The 24,493-nt window shown below is 38.9% G+C and overlaps 3 protein-coding genes and 2 long non-coding RNA genes across 10 annotated transcripts; 1 reads left to right on the plus strand and 4 right to left on the minus strand.

Moving 5' to 3' along the window:
* Positions 1 to 108: 108 nt before the first annotated feature.
* On the minus strand, positions 109 to 2,189 carry LOC116174882. Its single transcript, XR_004146190.1, has 3 exons — positions 1,853 to 2,189; positions 287 to 1,794; positions 109 to 233 (listed from the first exon to the last, which is right to left on the minus strand). It is a non-coding gene; the product is annotated as an uncharacterized LOC116174882 (long non-coding RNA).
* Positions 2,190 to 5,286: 3,097 nt separating this feature from the next.
* On the minus strand, positions 5,287 to 6,194 carry LOC116174730. The gene is made up of 3 exons (XR_004146157.1): positions 6,066 to 6,194; positions 5,604 to 6,010; positions 5,287 to 5,552 (listed from the first exon to the last, which is right to left on the minus strand). It is a non-coding gene; the product is annotated as an uncharacterized LOC116174730 (long non-coding RNA).
* Positions 6,195 to 10,175: 3,981 nt separating this feature from the next.
* Positions 10,176 to 11,526, plus strand: LOC116173668. Of its 3 annotated transcripts, none has more exons than XM_031491302.1 (3): positions 10,176 to 10,307; positions 10,375 to 10,752; positions 10,805 to 11,046. In XM_031491302.1, exons 2-3 carry the CDS (start codon positions 10,441 to 10,443, stop codon positions 10,997 to 10,999), a joined length of 507 nt encoding a protein of 168 aa, XP_031347162.1. In that variant the 5' UTR covers positions 10,176 to 10,307; positions 10,375 to 10,440; the 3' UTR covers positions 11,000 to 11,046. The 3 variants fall into 3 exon arrangements, with proteins under 3 accessions (XP_031347162.1, XP_031347164.1, XP_031347161.1); XM_031491304.1 differs by lacking the exon at positions 10,176 to 10,307 and having other exon boundaries at positions 10,314 to 10,752; positions 10,805 to 10,957; positions 11,043 to 11,526; XM_031491301.1 differs by lacking the exon at positions 10,176 to 10,307 and having other exon boundaries at positions 10,314 to 10,752.
* Positions 11,527 to 14,592: 3,066 nt separating this feature from the next.
* LOC116173810 (histone-lysine N-methyltransferase E(z)) lies at positions 14,593 to 19,225 on the minus strand. Of its 4 annotated transcripts, none has more exons than XM_031491520.1 (12): positions 18,844 to 19,225; positions 18,362 to 18,794; positions 18,148 to 18,311; positions 16,776 to 16,784; positions 16,557 to 16,657; positions 16,305 to 16,506; positions 15,876 to 16,060; positions 15,543 to 15,804; positions 15,232 to 15,402; positions 15,004 to 15,186; positions 14,786 to 14,951; positions 14,593 to 14,740 (listed from the first exon to the last, which is right to left on the minus strand). In XM_031491520.1, the coding sequence occupies exons 1-12, from the start codon at positions 19,094 to 19,096 to the stop codon at positions 14,680 to 14,682; spliced, it is 2,190 nt and encodes a 729-aa protein (XP_031347380.1). In that variant the 5' UTR covers positions 19,097 to 19,225; the 3' UTR covers positions 14,593 to 14,679. The 4 variants fall into 4 exon arrangements, with proteins under 4 accessions (XP_031347380.1, XP_031347378.1, XP_031347381.1 ...); XM_031491518.1 differs by having other exon boundaries at positions 15,876 to 16,099; XM_031491521.1 differs by lacking the exon at positions 16,776 to 16,784.
* Positions 19,226 to 22,520: 3,295 nt separating this feature from the next.
* On the minus strand, positions 22,521 to 23,345 carry LOC116173907 (glutathione S-transferase 1-like). Its single transcript, XM_031491649.1, has 3 exons — positions 23,164 to 23,345; positions 22,915 to 23,115; positions 22,521 to 22,865 (listed from the first exon to the last, which is right to left on the minus strand). Exons 1-3 carry the CDS (start codon positions 23,302 to 23,304, stop codon positions 22,557 to 22,559), a joined length of 651 nt encoding a protein of 216 aa, XP_031347509.1. The 5' UTR covers positions 23,305 to 23,345; the 3' UTR covers positions 22,521 to 22,556.
* Positions 23,346 to 24,493: the final 1,148 nt, after the last annotated feature.

The raw sequence follows: 24,493 nt of genomic DNA on the forward strand, positions 1-24,493 counted from the left end.
GAGATCTGCGTAGGTACTGAATGTTTTAACGATTGATTAACTTTATCGGATTACAATAACATTTAATTCATCTGCACAATCAATACATTGGCCAACTAACCAGCGTTGTCTTAATACTATGTTTAGTTTTGTCATGCGAAGATCATACTTAACACAATCACAAGAGAAATAACGACAAAAAAGAGAAACACTCCTACAAGCACCATGTACCCACGTTTCTGATTGTATTTGACCTGTAAATAATTGTTCTATATATCTTTAATTACAAATATTTTACCTTACCTACCCTTATTGACTGTTGATGTTGCGCTGATGCATATTTTGCTATTTCAGTAGATGTACCAACTGCATTCGAATGCGTTTCAGGAAGCAATCCCTGCCTAGTTATAGAACATGGAGGGCCAATTCCCAAGGGATTACTACTTCCAATCGTGTAAAGTGAATTTTGGACTGTGCATAGTACGGTAGCTATGGAATATGGTGGGGGCGCATCTCTTGAGGACTCTCTGCTTTCCATGTTTATCGTTTCAATAGATATTACCTTTTAATTGTTTCTCCACGACAACCTTGCACTCTCACGAGAAACTAATTGCATTGGATACAAGCCTAAGCAAGTATTATACAACCAGGCGCAATCAATAAGTACCTATTCAATCTACCGATAAAAATATCATCCTGTGACACTCCGGTGCATACAAGTTATTTGCAAAGGATCGCAATAGGTATTTACATAAAAGTCAGGAAAATGGCGACGAAATATTGAAGTACGAAACCCCTGTGGGGCGAGTACTTTAATTTCCGATTCAAGTAATGTCATTTTACTGGCGAGTACTAAATTTTACCCGAAATCGCCTGTTTTTTAATATAAAACTTCAATTTTCATGTAGAATTTTTGATTAATTGTCAATATGCCACTTATGACAAGAGTCATTATTGACATTTAGCAATGTGACAGACGCGACCGGTAAAGTGACTGGCGGCAGGAAAGGTAGTCCAGTCATGGAATAGTAGATTGTGTATTTTGTAGTAAAAAGCAATACATTCCCGGACGACAATGTAAATTGTTGGCCGAGGCGATCATCATTATCGGCCCTACTATAACGAGAGGTGAGTTTATAGCACATTTGCTGCATCTTAATAATGAGTTCTGACCAACAATTAGCATCCCTTTAATTAGATTGTTAAAAATACCAACCCCTCTTCATCATTACACTAGCTCTGAGGTTTATTTTGTAGTACGTTATTTGATTGTGAATTAAAGTACTGCCATATCAGTCTATTTCCAAGTTTAACGTGTGATTTTAGATTATGGAAGGAGGAAGTCAATAATCAAGCGTATCTTTGGGGGAATCCACGTTGATGTTCGATTGGTGTGATTTCAAATAGAGTAAATCTATATTAGGTTGAAAAACCTCCTCCATACTTCAATGCTTAATCAATCTAAATCATTTTACATTGTCTACTAAATAAATAAACATTTGCGAAACATTAGTAAAACATACATTCGTAATTTTTATTTCAAAAATAAATTAATCTGGTCATCCAAGAGTACGGCATGTTCTTATATAGGTACCATTTAGTAGCAATTACTTTTACATGAATCAATCATCAGCACACATCTATCACTTGCTAAGTACCAAAGTACTGGTTTGTAAACTCTCGCTGCTTCACCTTGGGTTCTGTGAACTATATTGCAGACTACATAGCGGAAACAAAAACGATTGGGATTAGGAACATAAGGCAAATAATAGTCACTAACAGAACTTTGCAGGAAAGGACTTTACGAACTGTATCCTTAAAAAGAACATTTTTATCGGCATCTCGAGTTATAGTAATATAGTAATAAACCTACCTTACTAAAGTACTGTTGATGTGGTGGTATTGCATTTACAGATTCAGTTGTCAGATCATGGTTTACCGAAACCGTGCAGCTATCGCCAGGGGTTGAAGACAAGTTGTTACTAAGTCCTGTCCTAATTGAGTGCGGGATATTGCTGCTCCTGTGAATGTGTGACACATTTGTCTGTCTGGTAGCTTCGAAGTATGACGGAGGTATGTGTGACGCATTTGTCTGTCTAGTAGCTTCGAAGTATGACGGAGGCGGTCCGTTTAATCCAAAATTATTTTCCATTTTGCGTCCACAAAAATTATCGACACTTCAATTGGTGAATCAACTGTTGACTGCACCGTGTTAGTCATCACTGAGCGTTGTTATATACTATATAGATATGTCGAGAACATGGATTGATAAAAAATGATAAGATTAGTGCATTACCAATAACCATTTGATTCAGAGGTCCAATCGACAAAATACGAGACGTTTTGGAATCTACGAAGCTAAATTCATAGGAAAAAATGTTTTCCCGAACATTTTTGAAGTATAGTAGATTTTCGATGAAAATGCAAATTTTCTGAAATCGACCAGGAAAAAACATTCTCTTATAGATTTTGATCTGTATATGCTATAACTGCCAACAGTTTGAAGATTGGGTTGAAGATTGGGCCACTAGATCGAAAATTACAGCCCCTTAAATTTTTTTCGAAATTGGTTTGAAATATTACCTTGAAATAAAACTCGGTCCTTCTAAAGAGCTCTCTTGAGTCTTGTCGCGAGTCCGATCCTGTAACAAAAAGAAAATCCACGCACCTAAACTTTGTGGTACCGTGGTGAACTAATTACTGGCTGAAGGGCCAATGCATATTACTTGTGGCCGTAAGTCTAAATTCGAAAACATACGCACTGGGTGTAGCAATCAGAAGGATAACTACCTACCTACCTGAAGTAAACATAAATGCAACTACCGCGTTCAAGTCGATCATACATCCGTAGAAATGACGGCAAAATTACTATCCTGTTCAGTTACAATGGAAAATTTATTCCTGAAGTATTTAACGATACGCTTATAACACACAGAAGCAACAGAAGGTATCTTTTGACTGGTTAAATTTCTCTGGTGAAAAGTGTCCAGATAGTCGGTGCAATCAATACAGTGGCTTTAAAGTGGTCGTTCTCTCCCTGGATAAGATCGACGCCCCAATTAAATCGATACCTTCTCACGGAAACACTCTGCTAGTGTTCAGCAGGAAATACCTAAAGGAGGCAAAGCCCTCTAAAAATACTACATCAAACCGCCGCACCGTATTAAAATTTAATAATATTAAAGGTTAATGAGAGGGCGTAGAAACCAATTAATACGTATAACGATGTTAAATTATTAAAATATTACATCGGATCAATCGTCAGATATCGGATGTCTGAAAAGAAAATGCACCAAGTAAAAATGGGAAAAAATTCCCATTCAAATCCTCAATAACGGGGTCAGTGCAAATCGAAACAAACTCAATCTCGAAATCGCAATTAAAGGTGAATCGTGAAAGATAGAACAGCTTCTTGATTCAAAGTTCAATCCACAATGAGTGAATTAGCGCTCGCCCAACGCGCCGAATGAGAAGTTTATCGGAAAAGAGATGGAATGGAAGAAAAGCCCTGTCATTTCTGCGCTAAAAAATTGCGTGGTTAAATTCCAACAATACATAGAACCATCTATGAAATCGTTTCACATGTTACGGAGGTTCTTCGACACGTAGTAAACTCTAAACAATAATAATGCTTCGCAATGGAGAAAATAAATCGTAACACACGATTGGAATAATATTTGAGGTCGATGACTACTACTACAGGGGCACAGGTAAGCCCATATGAGTAGGGGTTGGCAACCATTCAGGTTCGAACTACCCGATTCTCTTATATTGTAACGAAGCATTATCGGTTTCGTAGACGAATTATATCAAATTTAATACACATTGACAAAAGCTAACAGCTTAAATGAATACCCGGTTCTTAGACACACTCAAACCAGGACTTCTTACGAGAAACTGTAGCTTCTGGACCTATTAACTTATTAGTCCATTAGCTAGTAGCCCATTACTAGCAGAAATTGCTTTGATTTTTAGAGTCGTTTAACCGCTGATAAGAAAAACCAGCTGCCGAACATAATTGTGACGCTTATGCGATTGTTTTTGTAGCATCCGACAGCCCTCGGCATGGGGAAGCAAGGAAAAAATTGTTTAGGATTTCAGCCCCGTTAATTAATTAACCGATTTTAGGTTCCAAATGTTAAACGAAACCAAGCGTTAAACCTGTAAGGTCGTGCAGTTTATTTCGTTATCGCAGACCCTTTCCGATAGACCAGAAATTTCATGTTGCAATGGGCATGAATGTCCAACCGAATTTGAAAATTTTAATCCGGTCAATCAAGTGAGTATATAATTAACCGTGGTTAATTAATTGTTTTATAATCAAATGAACTGTAATTCTACTAATGTTTTGCACTTACCCTTTTGATGTAGTTTCTTCGCACAAAGGGATAAGGAAACGGAACAAGATAAAAGGAAGATGTGAGGGTAAATGCAATATTGAACTATTATGGAACTACCAGTTCGTTCTTCGCTTTTCACAAATTCCACTGAGTCAATTTTAATTGCTTTTGTCACGGATCAGAGATTTAAAAATTGTATGAGCACACGGAAAACGACTTATTCTCACGACGGACTGAATGCGAGTAACAGTTATCTACTCGACCCTGGCAGATTACAAACTTCTATCAGAAAAATAAAATAGTCATTACTATGCTTTGAAAACCAAGCATTAGTTGAGCTGTAGCAAACCTCGTCTGATTAGATTGGGTCTAGTCTTAAAAGAAGCCCGCTTAATTAACTTAAATTTTAAGATTAGTCCACGATTTTTAGGACACTAGGGAGCCCGATAAGTAAATAAGTTTTAATTTGTGGGCGTTATCAAATTCCGACGTTCCATTTCCGTATTTTGGGAATAAATCGTACGACGTTGTCGAAGTTGAGTATGAGAATGAAACTTGCAAAATAAACTCAAAAGCGTCGGGGTATACAAAAAAGTCATGTTAGATACGTAGCGGACAGGTCCAGTTTCTTTATTAATACAATTTTTTACGTTTGTATTCTGTGGTGGGTAGAAAAATTATCGTTTTCAACGTCAGGGAACGAAGTCCTGGGGAGAAGAATTGACTATTACCTACCATCTGGTTATCACTATAAGTAAACTAGCGGTAGTTCGTAGTTTGAAAGTCTCCATTTTATTATAGTTTGTTGAAGATTGATTCAAAACTACTAGACTAGAGGTACTTAAAATGGGCCCTTGAACTTTTACAGGAGTCAAGGGTCTAGTGGCTAAAAATGTGGTAGGTACAAATTATGCTTCCGCCATTACGTGCTTATTTATTTGACGTTTCCCAGGAATTGATTATTAATTCAAGCGATTAATGGGTCGCTTTTATCAGCTCTTGATTGACAAGCAATACCTGAGAAATTAAGATGGACAAGCAGATACATATAATATGCAAAAACGCAACATTGGTATAACTTAAAAGCTATTTTTGTTACACTTAAACCATCAAACACTCACGTTTTTAACTTTATCATACGTTAATCGTAATAAACACCAACATAAAAATAATGAAACCAACAGACAATGCTACTGCAATAGCAATAGATCCACGACTACGTTTATGTCCGGCCTGTAAATAAGTTTTCTTTGTGCCTTTAGTTTATAATTGATTTCTACCTACCTGTATAATTGGCCCATTGTGCGGTGGTGTTACCCTTAAAGCTGGAATTGTTGACTGTTGATGTACAAGTGGTGATACATATACAACCTGATGGGCATTCGAAACCTGTTGAGCTCCAGCTAAGTGATAGGACAACGCACCATCTTCATATGGATAACCCCCAAATGCGTAAGGTAAAATTTGAGGATAAAAAGATTGCGTATCTGGTGCTACTATTGCGGAATATGAAGGAGGCGCATCTCCTGATGGCCCTTTGTTCTCCATATGTTAAATAGTGCTCCGCAACAAGATACCAAGTAAGTAGCTAAAAAATTTTGTGGGCAACCAAGAGAGAAAATATACTTATATAGTGGTTCACCATATACATCTATAGTTAGATTGGTCCAACAATGAATCGATTTCGTCGCCTGAAATTGTACCAGATTAGAACAATACACAAACCCAATTAGACCTTCACTTCACCCCGACACTGATATGGATCTTTAATCGATGTAGGTACTTGGTAAATAAAGCAGAGACGGTGTTGTCTATGGAAGTGTTTAAACGATTAGATAAAAAGAAGAATACCGTACTGCCTGCGTCATCCTATAATGTGACAGTGTAATAAACTCAGGTATATTCAAACACCTTAATAAAGTTCTGCCCAATCAAAACGCTGGAAAATAAAACCATTCGGAATTAACGCGTTTTAAACATTAAAATGGATTATGTGAGTATCAATTTACCTATTTACCTTTCTACATGAGGGTCTGTGCATGTAAATATACAAGTAAAAACAAGGACCGTTTCTGAAAATATTTGATCCTACAATTGAGCGCATTACTCAAATTGAAAGGTGTTGGTTGACACTGTCCGTTCTATTTTTTTTTACTCGAAGATGTTATTAATTTTTAAGTTTTTGTTCAAGATTCCTTATAATAAAAATGTCTCAACTGGTAGGGTAGTTTTGATCCACCTTTAGAATGATTCAACATTCCTTCAGATTTCTGCAGATTTCTTTGTAAATGGCTGAAACGCTTGCAAGAGTTCTGAATGGTTCCTCTCTAGTGAAAAAACAAAAGACGGCAGCTTATTTCAGGCAAATGTAATAGAATAAGCATGAAAACAAGTTAAAAAGTCCTTATGCAAACATAAATGACGATAGCATTGCGCATTGTCTACATTAGAAATTTTATTGAATATCTACCTTCATAAATAAAACATACCAGCATGCGTTAACAGTAATTTTGAAACCGGTATTAGTTTTAGTTTCATTCAAGGTGCCTACATATGATATTTCGTTTACCTGCTTTCATAAATAAGAAAGTTGCCATTGCGCATGCGCAAAACCAAATTTTAAAACTGGTGTTAGATTTGGTTGTATTCCATCCAAGTGCCTATGTATTAAATTTCATTTAAATCCCTCCATAAACAAGAAGGGTGGCATTGCGCATGGGCAAAACAACATTTTGAAAACGTTAATTTTACTTATATTCCTAGTGTTTACATATAAAGTTTCATTTAAATATCTTCATAAAGAAAAAAGGTAACATTGCACATGCGTTAAACCAAATTTTTGACACTGCGAATGCGAAAACCAAAAAAATATGTGTATGCACGGAATCCTTGGACCAAGCCCTTTCAAATGAGCTCTATCAAAATCGGTTCAGTGGTTTAGATGGAGTACGTGTGACGGACGGACGAACGTCAAAGTGCAGCCGATAGCGATTTTTCACTTTGAGGAAAATACGCTAAAAAGGTCACGAGTGCTTAAACCATTTTCGTTTCGCATCTGCGCTAATAAGAAAGTTACCCATTTAATCCCATCGAAATTGGACCACACTGTACGGTAATATCATATATTATGACGTATTTCTTGTTATGCACTGAAAATGCTTTCATTTGTAGGCATACAATATAGTAATAAATAAAGAAGTATTATTATTACTATTAATAGTAGAGGAAACGAGGTTTCTATTATGCCAAATGGCGCTTTAACCCTGGGAGGGGTTGCCACCCCATCTCGCGAATGGAAATTTGTAGCGCATTCCACAAAAATCCGTTATTATGGCCACTTTCCGTCCGTCTGTCGGTCACTACGGCTGTGTCGCTACTAGATCTTTAACTTTAGCGCTGTTGTTCTACTTCTTAACGCATTTTTGAAAATTCATTTGTAAAAAGGTAGCTTTTAATCTCACTTGGCCGGCTGGCTGGCTGGCAGCAAATGCGGGTCCGTAGAAGAACGCTTGTAGAAAGACGAAGATTGTACATGTACCTATACCGGTGCCGTGTAATTAACAAGTTTGGGGATGGGGCAACACGATGTGGGGTCGACAATGTCTGGGCGCCATTCCCGAGCTTGTACTAACGTGGTGATTTTCCAAACGCGCACAACACCTGCGTGACGGATTTTGTTTTTTTCCTAGTGACGAAATTAATCACCTTTTGCAAGACGCGCGTCTTCGAGGTGTAGTTGACTTTTGAGCGGCCAAAAGTGTCGCCAACTGAAGTTCGAGCTATGAGAAGTGATTCAAAAATGGAGTAGGTACTGGAAGGTGTTTAGCGAAATGTGGAAAAATGCGAATTGCGGGTAAACGGGACGTCGGTAGCGAGTACCGACAAAGGGAAAGCGATTGCCCCAAGATCTTACTGATGGTGGAGTTAAAACTTCAAACTATACCTAGTTTAGAAAATTCGAAATTTGTTAAATTGCTTCTAGGGTTTTTCCAGGGCGTTCTGGCGCTGTTCTAAAGCGTTATACCTTCTCTCCCGCGCCTTAAATGTGTCTTTAGGACCTTATAGGTACTTTACAGGGTATACTATTACAGCGTTACGGAGCATACCTCCAAGGCGCTTGTCCTGATTAAACTGAAAAAACTGTTTAATTTTCTAAGGCTGTTAGTGCCTTCAGGAAATTCTTATGTGCCTCTATAATGCACGTAAGTGGTCAAGGGAAAGCACATATCACGTTAAGGAACGAGCTAAAAACCTTTTAAAATGCTTTCCACGTCTTCAAATGTCTTCGAAAGCTGCTGGGTTTTTCTAGAGATTTTAGAGCGTTCCCGGATTTGTTAAAACTTTCTTCAGAGATGTTTAAAGATTTTTCTCACCATCCTAGATCCTTTCGCACAATATCATCTAGTTCTAACCGCTCTGGTCTTCTAACTTCCATTTCGTTTTTAATTAGGTATTTAACTTCTATCGTAAATTTGGCGAAAGGTTTTGTTCCAAATTAATTGTCTTGAAAATCTTTACCGTATGCCGTTAAACACAAAAGTTGATTTCTAGTTCTCGAGATGTAATACCGCCAGCTTCCAATAAATTGATTTTTACCTTCGTTTAAGTACATTAGTATAGACGTTGTTACGAATAAGGCCGCTAATAAGTTTCCTTTGCCCCACAATCTACTGCAATTCTTTTATTTACACACGTATAAAAATTACGGGTAACCACATAATAATTTATCACGAACCCTACTTTTAGGAATTATCGCTATTTAGTACTTATATGTGTTTATCCGAAATGCTAATTCTTTACCACTCTCCGTATGAAATTTACTCAATAAAATGCATGTTCCAGTTCTTGAAATCACACCACGAATCTTCCCACATGGTGCGAGGAAAACAATTTCTAATAAATCTTTAACAGTAGAACAGCTCACGCACAAATCGTGTACGTGATCGCTCGTACATTCCTCTCTGAATCTAATTTTTAACGCCCCTCATCTCGCCAAACTTCTTTCGCTATTTGTATCTCGCCCGGTAAAAATACCCAAACGGGCCCTATTTTCTGAACAAAGCAAACGTGACTGGCAAACCCTTTTAAGCGAACCGTAATCCTGCATTTTCGTGACGGAAACTTTCAGGTCCGAAGAGAAGGTCGTCAACACGCTCGCTTGCCGCAATACGTTTCTTGATATGTCTTGTTGTCGCCAGACATGTTTTCTTTCAAGTTCTCTATGTAGCGGTACACAAAATATAAATTCGAAAAATTACATTCTGAAGCGACCACCCGGGCGCGAACATTTCAAATTGCTAAGAAAGTTTACAGATTCTTATTCATCCAGTGTAATCCAAGTGCTTACCACATCATTTCCCTCGCAAATGCGTTCGAATGTCTCCCCTCACAGCTGTTTATAGCTTATCCAGAAATTTTTAAGCATAGACAAGACCTTTTGAAGAGTTCTTTAGTTTTCTATTTTCTTTTCAAACATTGTAGGCAATTTTCTAGGCTGTTCCATACTTTCAGGGTCCTTTGTCCTTATGTGCCGTCAGAGATTTTCACGAGCTTACTGTATCTCCTTTTCAAAGGCTATTGGTGTCTTCAGAAAAATTGTTACGTGCTCGAAAGAGCTGTCGATGCATCATATATACCATCCCAGAGTTTTTGGAGTCTTCAAATGTCTTCGAAAGCTACTGGAACTGTAACTTTAGCTTTCAAACTGCACGTTGTGTTGCCTATAAGTAGGTGAGAAAATCAGAACCGACTAAGGGCCGGTTGCACAAAGACAGTTTAAACCTAGCTTAGAATTACCAGTGGATTACGGATTGGTTGAAATTTGACGTTTTGTCAAATTTCCACCACTAATCATATGTCTTAATCCATTGCGTTAATAAACTTCGTTTGTGCAACCGGCCCTAAGTGCTGTTTAAACCTGTCTTTTTCGTCCAATACTAATTACATCTAACTTCAGCTTTGTTGTTATAGCTATTTTTGTGGACTATGGTAAATGAGTGATAGCATTACGTCAAGGTCAATCGTCAAATGTGATGAGATAACCCATTTTTTGTAGATTCGGTATCATTTTGGGTGATAAGTTTATTCCAATTTTACTTTAGTTAGAACGGGTTCGAAAAAAATGGCAACTAAAGTTCCATTAAACGATGCACCTCCCCCATATTCCACGGCTACTGCACCCATAGGTTTTCATCTACCGGAAAATCCACAGTACACCACAAGCAGTAGTGGTAATCCGCCATACCCACCTGTCGGTTCCACACCTTATCCAACCGAACAAGGACCAATGCACCCTTTTCCTCAACCGATCGGAATCACCTCGCCGTCACCTTTGAACGCTTATCCAACACACGCTGTATCGGCACCTCTTATGCAGCAACAACCTACAATTGCAGCCTTGAACGCAACGCCGCGTTATCAGTCTTACAGAGGGGTACGTATTTACATCAAACAAAAACAACCCGCGTATGCTAACTCATTTACAGTTTGGATGGAGAAATCGTAAAGGTGGAGCCGTCATCTCGATAATAGTCTTCGTGATTTTTCTCATTATTTTTCTGATTGTATTCTCTACAATTTTCAAGAAGTCGAGTGAATTTCACAAGGAGTTTGAAGAAACCAGACAGAGGCAAGAGGAGTTTAGAAGGAAACATTTTCCTGAGTCCAATAATAATTGGTGAAATAAGCATGGTATAGTTAAGCGGAATGCTTACATCATGCTTTTAAATAGACCACATTTGCCTATAAATATAATCAATTGTACAAATACGATAAGGTGGAAAGCAGGTGGAACAGGAACATTTAGGAAACTGGACCATCATGCTATTTCTTATCGATTATAATTTATTATGCTTTTATTTTTAAGTTGGCGGGGTCAACCCGCTAATAAACCGGATGCCTAAAGCTGGACTTATAGGTATAGCCAAGCATACAATGCCTAAACTGGAACATTTGATCTATTTTTGATACTTTTATATTCATCTGTCTTAATACATACCTAATCTATTATTCAGTAGATTATTTTGTTCATAGTTATTAGGTTAATTAACATAGGTATTGTTCTGTTTCAAATATTTTTATTATATGTAGGTAATTTAAATCTGTTTTGTATATTGTGGAATTATAACTGTCTATGAAACTTTTAGACTGAATCTCATGCCTTCATATTGTATTCTAACTGCTTTATTAAATTTTGGTCTTTTTAAAATGTTGCATTTTGTTATACTTTTACCAGAGTTTTAACTCGCTGCAAACAGCTCATATCAAAATACGGTTTTCGGTATAGTGTTAAGAAAAATGTACAATTCTGGTTAAGCTATTTCTTGAAACTTGCGGCAGGAGTGCAAATCAAATGAATTTATTTGCAAAATTACAAATTAATGCATTGATATGCCTGATAGTTACGCAACACACCTTACACGCAAATTTGACAGCAGTTTAAACAAAAGAAACTAGCTGTGTTTTTAATCCGAATTTGAAACGCTTCAGTCTAAATACGTCACAAACCTACAACCAGTCACGTAGAAGTGAGCCGGCAACCTTGCGTTTGTCGGATATGACGTTTTAAGAGGCACGTTTAACTGCATCTAAAGGGTCCCATTCACATGCGGATATGTACGGCGGACAAATCCGTGTTGCGCTACACACAGGCGGATATGGCTGTACACAGATCACGGACAAATCTCAATAGACGAGCAGGCGGCGTTCTGTCGCTATTTCAGTTCTGTAGTACTACCCCTGGGTTGTGTTCTTTTGAGTGCTGTGGTAATTGGTATGGATCATAAGGAGAAACTGACAATAATTGGAGGATATATAGTATTATTCGAGGTATTATTTGAAGATACGAAAAAAAAGAAACTGTGGTCAAAACAGTGGTTCCTGAAACGAAAAAAATACTCTCATATGAGTTTACTTAGAGAATTGGAAATGAGAGAGTTTCATGATTTGCACAATTTTTTGCGCATGGACAATGAGACATTTGAAACTTTATTAGAATATGTTCGCCCAGTTATTGAGAGGAATGATACCCACATGGGCAGTTACCAGTAGAAAGTGATTAATGTACTTAGCAACTTGAAGGAATTTTGAAGACCTAAAATTCAGTTGTGCAATCTCCCCACAGTTTCTCAGAAAAATTATACCTGAAACTTTCAAATAAGCCATCTGCCTTGGCAGAATATGCTCGGAAATGGCATAAAATTATTTCATTAGGTGGAGTAAGCACTACAATCTTTACCAGTACCTATTTAAATTGTTCCCCAAAAATGCGCATTTTGTTATGGAATGTTAATATCACCTTAGTCTTCAAATTTCACTTTTAAAATATCACCAAAAGGTAACTGATCGGATTGTATTTGACTAACAGTTTCACCATCAGTTCGGTGTTGTTCCGCAATTTTGCTTGTAAAGTTACCCAAAAGATCATTCAAATCTTTAGCACAATTTGCGCCTGCATTATATTCAGAGTAATTTAAACAAAATAGTTTTTTCAATGACTGTTTAATTGGAGTAGGATTAGTCGCATTTCCATTTTGATTTCTTAAATTTCCAAACATATTTTCAAGAAGTTCCTATTTTGTGATTCTATGTCCGGCAAACAAATCCGTGAAACGACTACACACGTGCGTATTTGTCGGGCTCGCTGTCCGTGCTCGTCGTCCTGATCGACGGATGGCGAGCAAGATATGTACGCCGAACATGCGGATACACCCTGGGATACACACATACGAATTGATACGGATTTGTCCCGCGTACATGTCCGCCGTACATATCCGCATGTGAATGGCACCTGTAACGCAAAAATGAACATCAAGTGACAAGTGCCTGTGACAGGTGACGCAAGTTACAAATGACATTCTCCTGCAATAATGCCAAGTCGTTATGTCACCCGAATGGTTCTAGGAGCTGATTGGTCGGGCTTATTACGTCACAGAGCCCGCCTCAATCATATCGTTTTGAATAAACCCTTAAAACCGCACATGTTCATAATTTTTTTGCTAATCAACCTCTATTTTTAAATAAACTTTTACTGTCCAAAAAATTGTTTTATGGTTTCAGCTAAAGCTGCGGAATTCAACTATACTGTAAACCCCCATTGAAGCACAGCACAACAGGTTCTTTTTCTGGTGTAATTTTCATTAACAATTCAACCATCGACATGAAATTATATTGTATATGCTGTTGTGAATTGTTCCAAGTAACGGAATTTGCTTATTGGGATATTTAGCAGCAAATAAATCATGTGATTATTGAAATATGTCTGTAACATTTCTATTTTTCTTTCTTTTGTATACATTTTAAATTAATAATAATCTTAATTTAATAAATAATTCAGATATTTACGTTCTGTTGAAAGATGGTGAAAGTATAGGTAAGATTGGTTGCATATCTTAAGGGGAATTTTCGCTTGTATCATTGAATAATAAATCTGATTTATTATTCAATGCTTATTGTAATTGTATATTGAACATACGACATTTGTATCTTCTGAGATAACATTTACGCATTGTATGTAAAAAGCTGGAGAAGTCTTTACTCGGGGGTTTCGCAGAGCAAGAGCAAATAAAATACTTACATTATACGCACACCAAAGGCGATGCCAGGAAAACCTTTTATGGACAAAAAACCAACACCAATACACGCAATAAATCAAGTACGAAACAAAATGCTCAGATCAATAACTTCTCAAATCGTACAATAAAATCAGGTATTGAGTCAAACGCAGTAAATCAACAAGAACAAGTCACAAGAGGTGCCATACAGCCCAGTGGAAAACATGATCAATCAATTTAGTTCAAAAACACATTACACAAATCTTCGATCAAGGATAAACAACTCGTAAAATGATAAATTGCATGTAAATAAAAAATATCAAAATAGCGTGACTACTCCAGCCTCAACTTCAATTAATTTAACACAAAAGGAGAGGCGAGAATGCCAACACTAAGTGTTATCGTGCAAGCAAAACATTTTAAATAAAGGACTGTAATGGGTACTTACTCCACACAAAAAGTTAAGCTAAGAAAAACGTCAAATTAGAGGACCCCCTTTTCATATAGCTGACGCACCGAGCGTTTCGTATTTTTCCCCATACTGCCATTCTTTCAGTTGTGGGCCTAACAATAGGGGAGATTATTACCACAAAGTTAATAAGTTCGCCATGCTTTTATTATCATAATCTTTCAGTGTTTCGTAATGGGTCCCTTTCCTAACTTCTATATAAATAACTATTTTTATATGAACCAAGTTGCAAGATACTATAAAAGAAAACATCTAAGATTATATTATTTTTTAATACTGTTAAATAGAAATGATATAAAAAATAGGTCAAGCACTTATAAAAAATTACACCTAAAATGGATTACAAGAACTCCATTTCTCTTTCAATACCCACAAATTTAAGTTGTTCGGTAGGTCCATATCTAAAAAAAAACCAGAGTGACCTTTCGTGACTCGAAGTAACATACCTGTAATCGAAAAATAACTCTTCGCCTGGTTGTATGGCTCTCTTTGCGAATATTCCGATTCGATGATCGCCATTTACCATCATGACTTTCGCGTAACAATTAGGATTAATTGAGTGATTGGCAAAACGAATTTTATTTCCTTTGCGTGTCGCGTCCACGACAAAGTCTGCAAGTTGAAAGCACTGTAACGAAGTGGAAATGATCGAGTGATAACCCACCGTTATTTAAATTAAACAGGAAACTGCACATGTACTTGTCGTATACTTTGCCGCGCCTATCCGCCTCGTCCTGTGAAATAATTTCGCCGCAATATTCCGAGATAAATTCGTTTTTTTGCGCACTATCCTTGAGGAAGATTCCCCAACCGGCGACATCTGACGGGGCCATTAAGAGATGTTTGTCTGCAATAACTGATAAAGTACACGTCACTTTGGTGATGAACTTACGAAGGCCCCGCTGCACGCTGACGTTCTTGCATGTTATTTTAGAGGCGTCGAATTGATCAGCACCACAAGTTTGGCACAGATCTGGATCACATTCTCGCACTGCCAAATAGCACGGGCATTGCTTCGTGTTACATTGAGCTTTACAACGACAACCGGGAAAACGATTTTGGCCTGTTGGTTATCATTACATTACAGTACACACTTCGGAAATGTCAGGGACTTTCGAAATACTTGAAAAATATGCAAATTGGGAAACATGTAGAATGTTTAGATATATTGCTAGAAATTTGTTTTAGAAACATGCAACTTACAATCTGAGCTGCACTGACAAAATTTCTCGCAAAAGTTCTGAGCTCCAATACAAGGACAAAGTGCATCACACGGAAGACCAGGATGATCGCACGGTGTAAAATTATAAACGTGATTACTGCTAGAATCTTTTTTCAATTGTATCTTACGACAGTGCATAGACCAGAGACGATGTTTCTTCTTCTTCTTCCGTGGTGGGGTGTAATCTCGCAAAGATTCTTCGGTCGGAATATCGGCGTCTTCTTTTTGAGCAAAGTGATATACCTAAGCAGTTCATTCACAATTGTGCATATACAAATTTACAGTGTTAAAAATCAGCCCGTACAAACAATTACCTGTTGGCACGTTTTTGTAAGCATTATTTGGGCAATGGCGCAATAGTTGTTAAGATAGACCTTGTGTAGTGCTCGAAATAAACTTTGATCGGATCCAGTCCATTCCCTATGGTCGTCTTCGCCCATCAGACCTAGTAAGCTAAACGAAGTGGTGGTTGATACGGGATTTGAACCTTCAGTCGAATCTGTCGAAGGAGTCTCACTATCAAATATAGGTATACAATCTGGAACCCAGATTCAAAACAAAATTCATAAAAGGTATAGGGTAAGCAACACTTTATGATGATGATCTGGTGGTTTCGAACGTGAAAAAATGATCGCATTTCGATCTGAGAAAATTACCACCCTCATTTACAGCACTAACCGGATCGATATGTGGGAATGACGGTGCCAACATCTCAGACCTTTCCAACTTTGTATAACACCCACCTTTATTATTGCTATCATTGCTATCTTCGGAGCTAGCTTCATTTCCGGAATCAACCGACTGCTGCTTGCAGACTTTTCGCGGTAGCGACGCCGAATCGTTAGACTCGACCGCATTCGAAGCGTCCTTCGATTGCTTATCTTTGCTCTTTTCGTGCTCCTCCTCCTGCTCCCGCTTCGCGGCCAGTTTCTCCTTGATGCCGTCCTGCGCGAGAAAGCTGTCGACACCGTGACGAAAACAACAGTAATAATTACCAATAGCATGTAGCAATCAGTTCCGCATATCTCCGTAAAAGGTTTCAAGTCCGGGCCTCTCCGCTTTTGTAAGTTGGGACCGGGATGGCACGCCTGAAGCCCTATTCGGAAAAACGAAACGGTGAGTGACGATTGAATTGTAAGCAGAAGGATGATGGATAAGCGAAATTAGCAACTGTATGTTATGCAAGATGAGTCGAAGGTCATGAACGACCTTACCTTGGTGTCCTCAAGAAGCAGCGTGGGGACAAAAATAGCTTGTGACGCAAGCACTGATAGGTATATTTAATTTTCTATTCTAACCATGCCTTAAATTGTATTATTAATTTTTTTAGCTGCAATAAATCGCACTGCATATTCAGGAGAAATGATCGTCACTAAGAACAACTTCTTATTCACAGGATGTAATTAGTTTTTAAAATTTCTAACGGGGCGAGGGGCGGAGGCGCAGCAGTAACAACTAGGCGATATAATGTACGGGTAAAACCGAGAGACACCTTAGTATTAAACTGCTTGAAAAATTTTGCAATTCGAGTTTAATCCTGATCCTGGTGATTGGTTAATGTCTTAAGAAATATTTTAATCAAGCTATAAACACACCTACTATGGGAGCAATTCAAATACCTCAAATCCTGTATTCGCGCACACAAAACTTTTCACTAAAAGGAGGGAGGAAATGGAGCTTTTGGTGAAGATAGTCAGTCTCCGTGGTTGTGAAGTTGTTATAGAAGAAAGTTTAGATAGTACTCTAAGAGATTTTATTACGTCGTTATAAAAGTGAATGTTGTTCACGTTTACAGAAAATTGCTTGTATACAGGGTGTCTTGAGACAGTGAATTACTGCGGAACCTAGTAGGGATATAAAAAATTATTTATATAAAACCTGCTTCATATGGATGGACCTTGCTATGCACATTTCCACATAACTGTCCCAATTTTTTTATACTTAAGTACATTATTATGGGAATCCTTTAACTACCATTTTCCATTAAATACTTCATAATTATCAACTTTAAACGCATTTGCAGGTTTTCCCTAGAAGCAAGTATCACGAGCACAATGCCGGCCCGCTTGGCGCAGATTAAGCATGAATACGGTACTGACAGGCACAGGTCACTTGTTCAAATTTGGGCATAGATATTTGTAAATGTATAGTGAGTGGAGTTGGTAGAACAGAGCTAAGACCCCGCCCACTTAAAAATAAAATAAAAACAATCGCACCAATTCTCTTTCTGATTGTTCTGCATGCTCAAAACCACTTTCCACTTCCATTACCGTCCCTGTCCTCAACTTATCATTAAACAATCTTAAAAACAATCAAAAATTAAATGCGCACGCGCAGAGAATTTTTTTTCACACAGTTCTTTCTTTCTACCCCATACCATCTATTAAGTTAAAGAGAAAATCAAACCTTAGTGCTAAGGTCTCAAACCCTCAGACGAAAATAACAATAGTGAAAGCCACCAAAGGTTTTTAAAGGGGTAAGTAGCCCATTTACATGGAAGTTTATGAAACTATACCTACTCTCCTCAAAATGCAGTGTTTTCTCAAATTAGTGGGTTATTATTCGAAGCGAATAACAGGCACTTACGATGTAAAAAGCAATCATATTTGAAACACCTTCTGCAGAACAATGTATGAAACGAGTGCATTGTCTGCTCCCTCGGCACAGATTCTGCCGTAGGCCCGTCAATATTCGGTGTACACTCTGGAGGTAGCGCATTCGGGTCCATCCTCTCAGTCAGCTCTATGTACCTTAACGAAAGAACTTGTCACATAAGTGAAAAATAATGAAAACTAAGTACTTCTCTCTCAATTGTTCCGCTCGTCCTTTATCGGGAAACTGTAGTGATATGGCTTGAAAAATCACAAACACTGGAAAGTCATCAGGGGATTTACTGGCGGCTTCCTTCTCTTCCTCTTTGCCCTTTTCCTTATCCTTCTTGTCCACCTTGTCCTTTTCTTGGTACTGCATTAAAGCATGCACTAACTCGACGAACAGTTGATCGTCCATGAAGCCCGTCTCACGATCTCCGTGCACCTTCCCATCGTAATTCTTAATCAGTTCCTCTATGAACGTGCCGTCCTGATCCAATACTTCGTCACCCATATACGGGATATTGTGCAGGACTGTCTCGTCCTCGACCATAAAATTCTGTTGAATAGGTGCCCATGTGTACATTGTCGGTATCGGCGTTACGGAATTAATAATTTTTATGGGTATCACTTGAATATCACCTAAGATGAGAAAGTGTGGCGAGACGCTCTCCATTTGCAACTGACTCACCTTCATTCCCGACAATCTCGGCCTTTTTCATACAGGAGACGTGAAGCGGTAGCTCGGGAGTCGAAACCCAAAGCGCTTTACATTCGGTCCAACGTTTTTGATCGTCTATTAAAACCTCATTCATCCTTTCACGATTTTGATTCCAGGACAGTTTCACTTCGTCCGCCCTTTTGTAGCGTTTTGCCTGCCGCAATCTCATATACTCTTGTTTCACCCTCTTCTTCCATTCTAGGCTAATTTTGGCCTTCGCCATGTTAAAATTAATGTAGAGTAAATTATTAAAGATAAAATTAAAAAAATGTTTCCGAAAAAGACGCCATTTTAAAGCTAATGCAGTAGAAAAGCGGGTGCACTGGCTACCGTCTTTTGTTTACAAACACGATGTTCATTCAAACTATTAGTTCAAATGTCCCTGGGAGTTCAAATGTAGAATGATTGACTCTGCCTAATTCCCAAGGAACCCTATTTCCAATGTTACTTAGTATATACAGGATGTCTACGAATTTTAAGTCCATTTTCACTAGTTTTTTTTTACAGTTTTTACATTTCACGTAAAACGTCGATTTTGTCTACTCCATCTCCATTCCTAAAAATCACAATTCTTCTAAAGTTCAAAATTCTTCTCCACTCCCTCTCAGATTTCTCCTAAAATTTCAACAATATCTCTCAATCCTATCAAATTCCTTTCCAGTTTCCGGAAAGTTCGATGTTCCTCCCACGTTCATTTGATGTTTGTATCAAGTTTTCCACAATCGTAATACAAAGTTCACATAATTTCGTCGAAAGGTTCCATAGTTCATGATTACTTTTCAGTTATGGTAAGAGATAATACTGTAAAATTATTTCCCAGAGTTGCTTTTTTGCCGCGCCTAAAAATTTGCCGCTGTGGGCCCCATGCTAAATCCGATCTGTTAGGTACAACCCAAGATGATAAAACCCCTCGCAGATATGCGGATATATTCTTAGACTCTGAGAGTGCATAATGTGACCAAGGGCAACCAAGGTGATGGCTGTGTTATACGAACCCCGGGATGCCAAGGCCATCGTCTTCAAGTGCCTCCAGAGGCAAATCCTGGTTTCAGGACGAGTCTATGGTGGACGTTCTTCCACAGGGAGGAGCCTAGTAGTCTTTTTCGCATTTGGTGTCGATGAGGCATCCAATCGGGCCCTTCAGCAGCAGAAAATTCAAGTGCAGTCGAGGGTCTCGCTCGTCACATGGGTGAGGAAAGCCACGCTGAGAGGTCGGGAAAGATGTCGACGAGCTTTTGGATCGTGTGGAGGTTCCCTAGGAGAGGGGGGAACCTAGTACACGTGATGGACGAGATAACCTTCTTACAAAGCAGTTTGCAACACAGTAAGAGGTCGACCTGTTTAAAAAGTCGTCAACTTACTGTAAAGCAGACAGGCGTATTCCTCATACAAGAACGTTGAGGGTACAGGGAACGCGTAAGAGGTCTGGGTCAGCTGGACGCTAGCACTTGCACTTATAGACGAATCGAGTCTTATCTAAAGGTTGATTTCTGTTTCAGATCTCTAGGACTGCAGCAAAAAGATGACATAGGACGGAGCAGGCTGCAGTTGGTGGTCTGCTCAGCCTATTTCCCGTACGACTTCGAAGAGGCTCCACCTACCAGGGAGCTGGCTGGGTTTTGATAGAATACTTGTTGATTTAGTGGGCTCTCACTTGTGGTTGGCTGTGGTGTAAACGCACAAACTTGAGGTGCGACCATACCTTCTGGAGTGCCTGCAAACAACTGATTTTAATGTTTTAAATCAGGGAGCAGTCTCTACCTTTGCCACAGCACGGAGGCAAGGGGTTAGCGATCTGACGTTGTGCTCCTTTTCAATAGCTCACATGATCACGAATTGAAGGAGTGTCTGGTTAGCAGTCGATCTCGGACCACAGACACATTCTTTTGCAATGAAACCTGGCATCCCACTGCCGGTCCTGAAGGTTTCGGGATCCCCAATCCACTGACAGGGACTGCCTATGTAGCGAAATAACTGTCAGAGCGGTTGGATGGACCACCTTTGCTCTGTAGGAAAGCAGTGTAGGTGGAAGAGGCGGCGGTATTAGTAAACGGACAGCTGACCATTCGAGGAACGAAGAGACTTTGTTTGAACTCCGACCTTGAAAAGGAATTCGTGCGGATGTTCGTAGGCTCTTTAATAGGGCAATGTGAACTAAACTGCGCGCGGACTGGCAAAAACGCTCAGTGCAGGTATAAGGACTACATTCGAAGGTCTAAACGAGGACCATGAAGGATATTCTGTAGTAACGTAGAGGGTCTTCCTGAAGTTGAAATACTTCGTAAGAGACTTTTGAAAGGACCCGGGGCAAAAAGGGGGGCACTGAGGCTTGCATGCGGCAGATATACGTCTACCGCAGGTGAGGCTCCCACATATGTCTCCTGGAAACACACTTTCGAGGCTCTGGGTAAAACGTAATTTCGGACCCACCAAAAGGAGCTACCCGAATCGGTGTACGGTCGATCGAGTGAAAAGTACAGCTGCCCGGGTGAGTACCGAAGCCTCTCTGATCTCTGAGATGGGCGGTTAAGACGTTCAGGCCAATTAAGTGTGTAGGAACGAGCGGGATACTTCCGGCTCTTCTAAAGAAGGGTGGAACCGCTGCTCTTACATTTGATGCACCTCTTTAGAGCCTCCCTGGCTTGACAAACTATAACTTTTCTCCGTGACTCCTTTTCGAGATTAATAGGTTGCGGGGGGGGGGGTTCAAGGTTTCAAGTAAAGTAACGGTTTTCTACTAACTACAGTTCTGTTCCTCGACTCTTTATCAAAATCGGGGGCTGGGGAGGGTAGTTGGTTTCATGGTATTCTAATGAAGGGTCTCAACGAAAGGAATTAATTTAACAAGTACTTTTTTCGGCTTTCGTTGGGATAGAGGTAAAGGCCGAAAAAATGCATGTCAAATCGATATAGAAATGGGGTACTACCACACATTTGAAAGGAATTAATATTTCTACCCGCCACAGTCCTCCTCCCCGAACCCTTATCGTGATCGATGATAATTCCTCATATCTCATAACTTGTCAGAACTTTAAGAGCAAATATCTCAAAAACGGTCTGTCGGAGGAGAGAACTCACAGAGGCAAAAATCAAAAGGAATCGTCTGGACGAGACATATCTATGGGTTAGGTCGAAACGAACTATCGGAAGATGGTACTCTTAAAGAGCAAGTGGAACATCTGGACGAGATGCATCTACTGGTAATGGAAAAACTTTCAGTGCAAATATCTGCTGAACGGAGTGTGGTAGGAAAAGGTACCCTCAAAGGACGATTAGAACGTCAATACCAAACTTGAATGTGAATATCTCGCCATTGGAATGTGAGAGTGCGGCTTGATTCTTCTTGCATTATATAGAGTAGATTTTGAATGTATACCAGGCGTCATTTAAATGTGTAAAGAATTATTAATTACTCATTAATCATTCTACCAAGAAAACAAACATCGATAAATAGCATGCTAGTACCTTGTAACCCAATAATTTTGCTATTTTGGTTTTGGTTTTAAAAATGCACTTTATTTATCCAAACGCTTACCACACGGTATAGGTATTTTCTGTCACGGTCGAGGTAATAAACTACCAGTTATGTAAATGTCTTCCAGAAGCGACCTTAACCTAGTCCCAAGGCGTGATTCAATAATCTCAAATAAATAAATAAAATCTGTATTTTAAAGAGTTAATAATTAGACGAGTTTACTTTGAAGAAAACCGACCAATTTATCTGAACCAACTTGATTGGCTTCCTCGTAGTAAGGCAACTGCTGCATTCGATGCATCCACTTCGAAAGTCTACGATATTTATTTTGCGCGATAGGTATTAGGCCCGATAGGGACGCAAGATGCGCAACAATGCTCAAATCCGCAATGGTAAGCGAGTCCCCTGCCACATAATCGTGATCGCCCAAAAAGATCTCGAGCAAATCGTAGGCGATGTGAACGTTGTCGATTTTTTCCTGTGCAATAGTCTTCTCTCCCTGTCTAAGTATTGGCCCCTATAACTTTAACTTGCATATTTTTGTTCCACTGTCGCGGTATACTTACAACAATCGCAGCCAAGCGTGCTTGAACAACGGAGGCACAGAAGAACAGTCTTTGATCGACGATTCCTCGCTTTTGAGGGTCCCGCGGGTATAAGGAATCATCTTTGGCATACTTGCCGACGAGGTACATGTTGATGGCGTGACTATCCCAGAGGAAGTACCCGTTATCGTCTAAGGTGGGAACTGTGTGTTGGGGATTCATCTAAACGATCAATTCATCATTAGTCCTACTCTCAAGAAACATACATACCTTTAAATATTCCGGTGCCATGTGTTCCCCAACCGAAAGATCGACATTTTTCAAATCTAAGTCTAATCCAATTGCTTGGGCCGTTAATAAAGTTGAACGTGCAGGCGGGCTTAGCTCCGTATAAAATAATTTTGGTGCCATCTTCGTAACACTTCCGATTAACGACTGAATGTGAAATATAAGGAACCGGTTATATACATTTCCTTCAGATGACTCAGTGGAAATAGTGGTACCCACGATTTATGCGTAGTCATTGTACTTACCTACTGATTAGCCATGAGATGACTTTCGTTTATATGTTTCGTTGGAAAACTAATTATTTAATTTCAACTTGTTTGTTATTAAAAAATTTGACTTGAAAAAGTTAATTAGGTACTTTCCGAGGTACTTTCCCTTAGAGATTTGGATGGTTTACGAATCACGAGCTTCCTCAGTTTTGATTTTTCTCTTTTATCCAAAGATGAAAGACTTCCTTTCCCGGAAATTTTTAGACTTGATGTTCTTTCGTAACATGGATTTCACGGAATTCTATCCAAAAACATTGCAGGTTTTGTTTTAGACAGAGGGGACTTGTAATTTAACAGAATGTGTACCATAATCCCATTATTAGTGATTTAAAAAAATGGTAAAAAAGAGCAACATAAATTTTATCGTTTACCGGAAGCAGAAATAAACTAAATAAATTCCTTATGATTGTGCGGTAAGATTTCGCAGATTTAGGGGGTGGATATCTTGGCCTTTAATCTTATAAAATCAGGAGATATGGCGCGTTACTATCTTTTCTGAGATGAATGGATCCTGCAATATTCACACCAGTGATAGTAAACGGGTTCCCACCTGATCTCCTTTCCTTTAGGGAACTGGACCCACTTGTAGTAGTTAAGCACTGTGACGAAGGAACGTCTTGTAGTTCCGAATCACTTTTTGGCAGCGCCCTCCTGGAGTTGATTATCCAATAAGTTACTTTTCTCTCTTTTCACCAAAAAAGTTGACTCCACTATGTCCATGATACAAGTGGACGTCGTGAATCGTGACTTTTTGGTAACAACACGGGAGAGATGAACTCCTTCTTTACAACAAAGTACCAAAATACTTAGGGGTCACGCTTCACATTCAATCGTTCCGTTTTATCTGTTGTACCGAAGAAGGCTTCTTGTTAATGAAACCTCAGTAAGTACACTTCTGCCAGTCGTAACTCACGAATTGATAAGGAAGGCGGCCCTTCCTCTTCTTGTACAAATCGTAAGATCCACCCGTGGATCGCAACGGTCTTTCGATAAGATGATTTTTGCGCTTATAATAAGTTTGCATGCTGATTTTTTTCGGTAAA

The sequence above is a fragment of the Photinus pyralis genome, unplaced genomic scaffold (assembly GCF_008802855.1).
Source record: "Photinus pyralis isolate 1611_PpyrPB1 unplaced genomic scaffold, Ppyr1.3 Ppyr1.4_LG6, whole genome shotgun sequence".
Lineage (NCBI taxonomy): Eukaryota > Metazoa > Arthropoda > Insecta > Coleoptera > Lampyridae > Photinus > Photinus pyralis.

Coding starts and splice junctions, on each gene's coding strand:
- LOC116173668 (XM_031491302.1), top strand. CDS start 10,441: ATGGCAACTAAAGTTCCATTAAACGATGCACCTCCCCCATATTCCACG. Junction 10,753..10,804: donor GTTATCAGTCTTACAGAGGG/GTACGTATTTAC, acceptor ACTCATTTACAG/TTTGGATGGAGAAATCGTAA.
- LOC116173810 (XM_031491518.1), bottom strand. CDS start 19,096: ATGGCGAAGGCCAAAATTAGCCTAGAATGGAAGAAGAGGGTGAAACAA. Junction 15,805..15,875: donor TTACAAAAACGTGCCAACAG/GTAATTGTTTGT, acceptor TGAACTGCTTAG/GTATATCACTTTGCTCAAAA. Junction 14,741..14,785: donor GAGTTATTTTTCGATTACAG/GTATGTTACTTC, acceptor GTTTTTTTTTAG/ATATGGACCTACCGAACAAC.
- LOC116173907 (XM_031491649.1), bottom strand. CDS start 23,304: ATGGCACCAAAATTATTTTATACGGAGCTAAGCCCGCCTGCACGTTCA. Junction 23,116..23,163: donor TGGCACCGGAATATTTAAAG/GTATGTATGTTT, acceptor TTGATCGTTTAG/ATGAATCCCCAACACACAGT. Junction 22,866..22,914: donor CACGCTTGGCTGCGATTGTT/GTAAGTATACCG, acceptor TTAAAGTTATAG/GGGCCAATACTTAGACAGGG.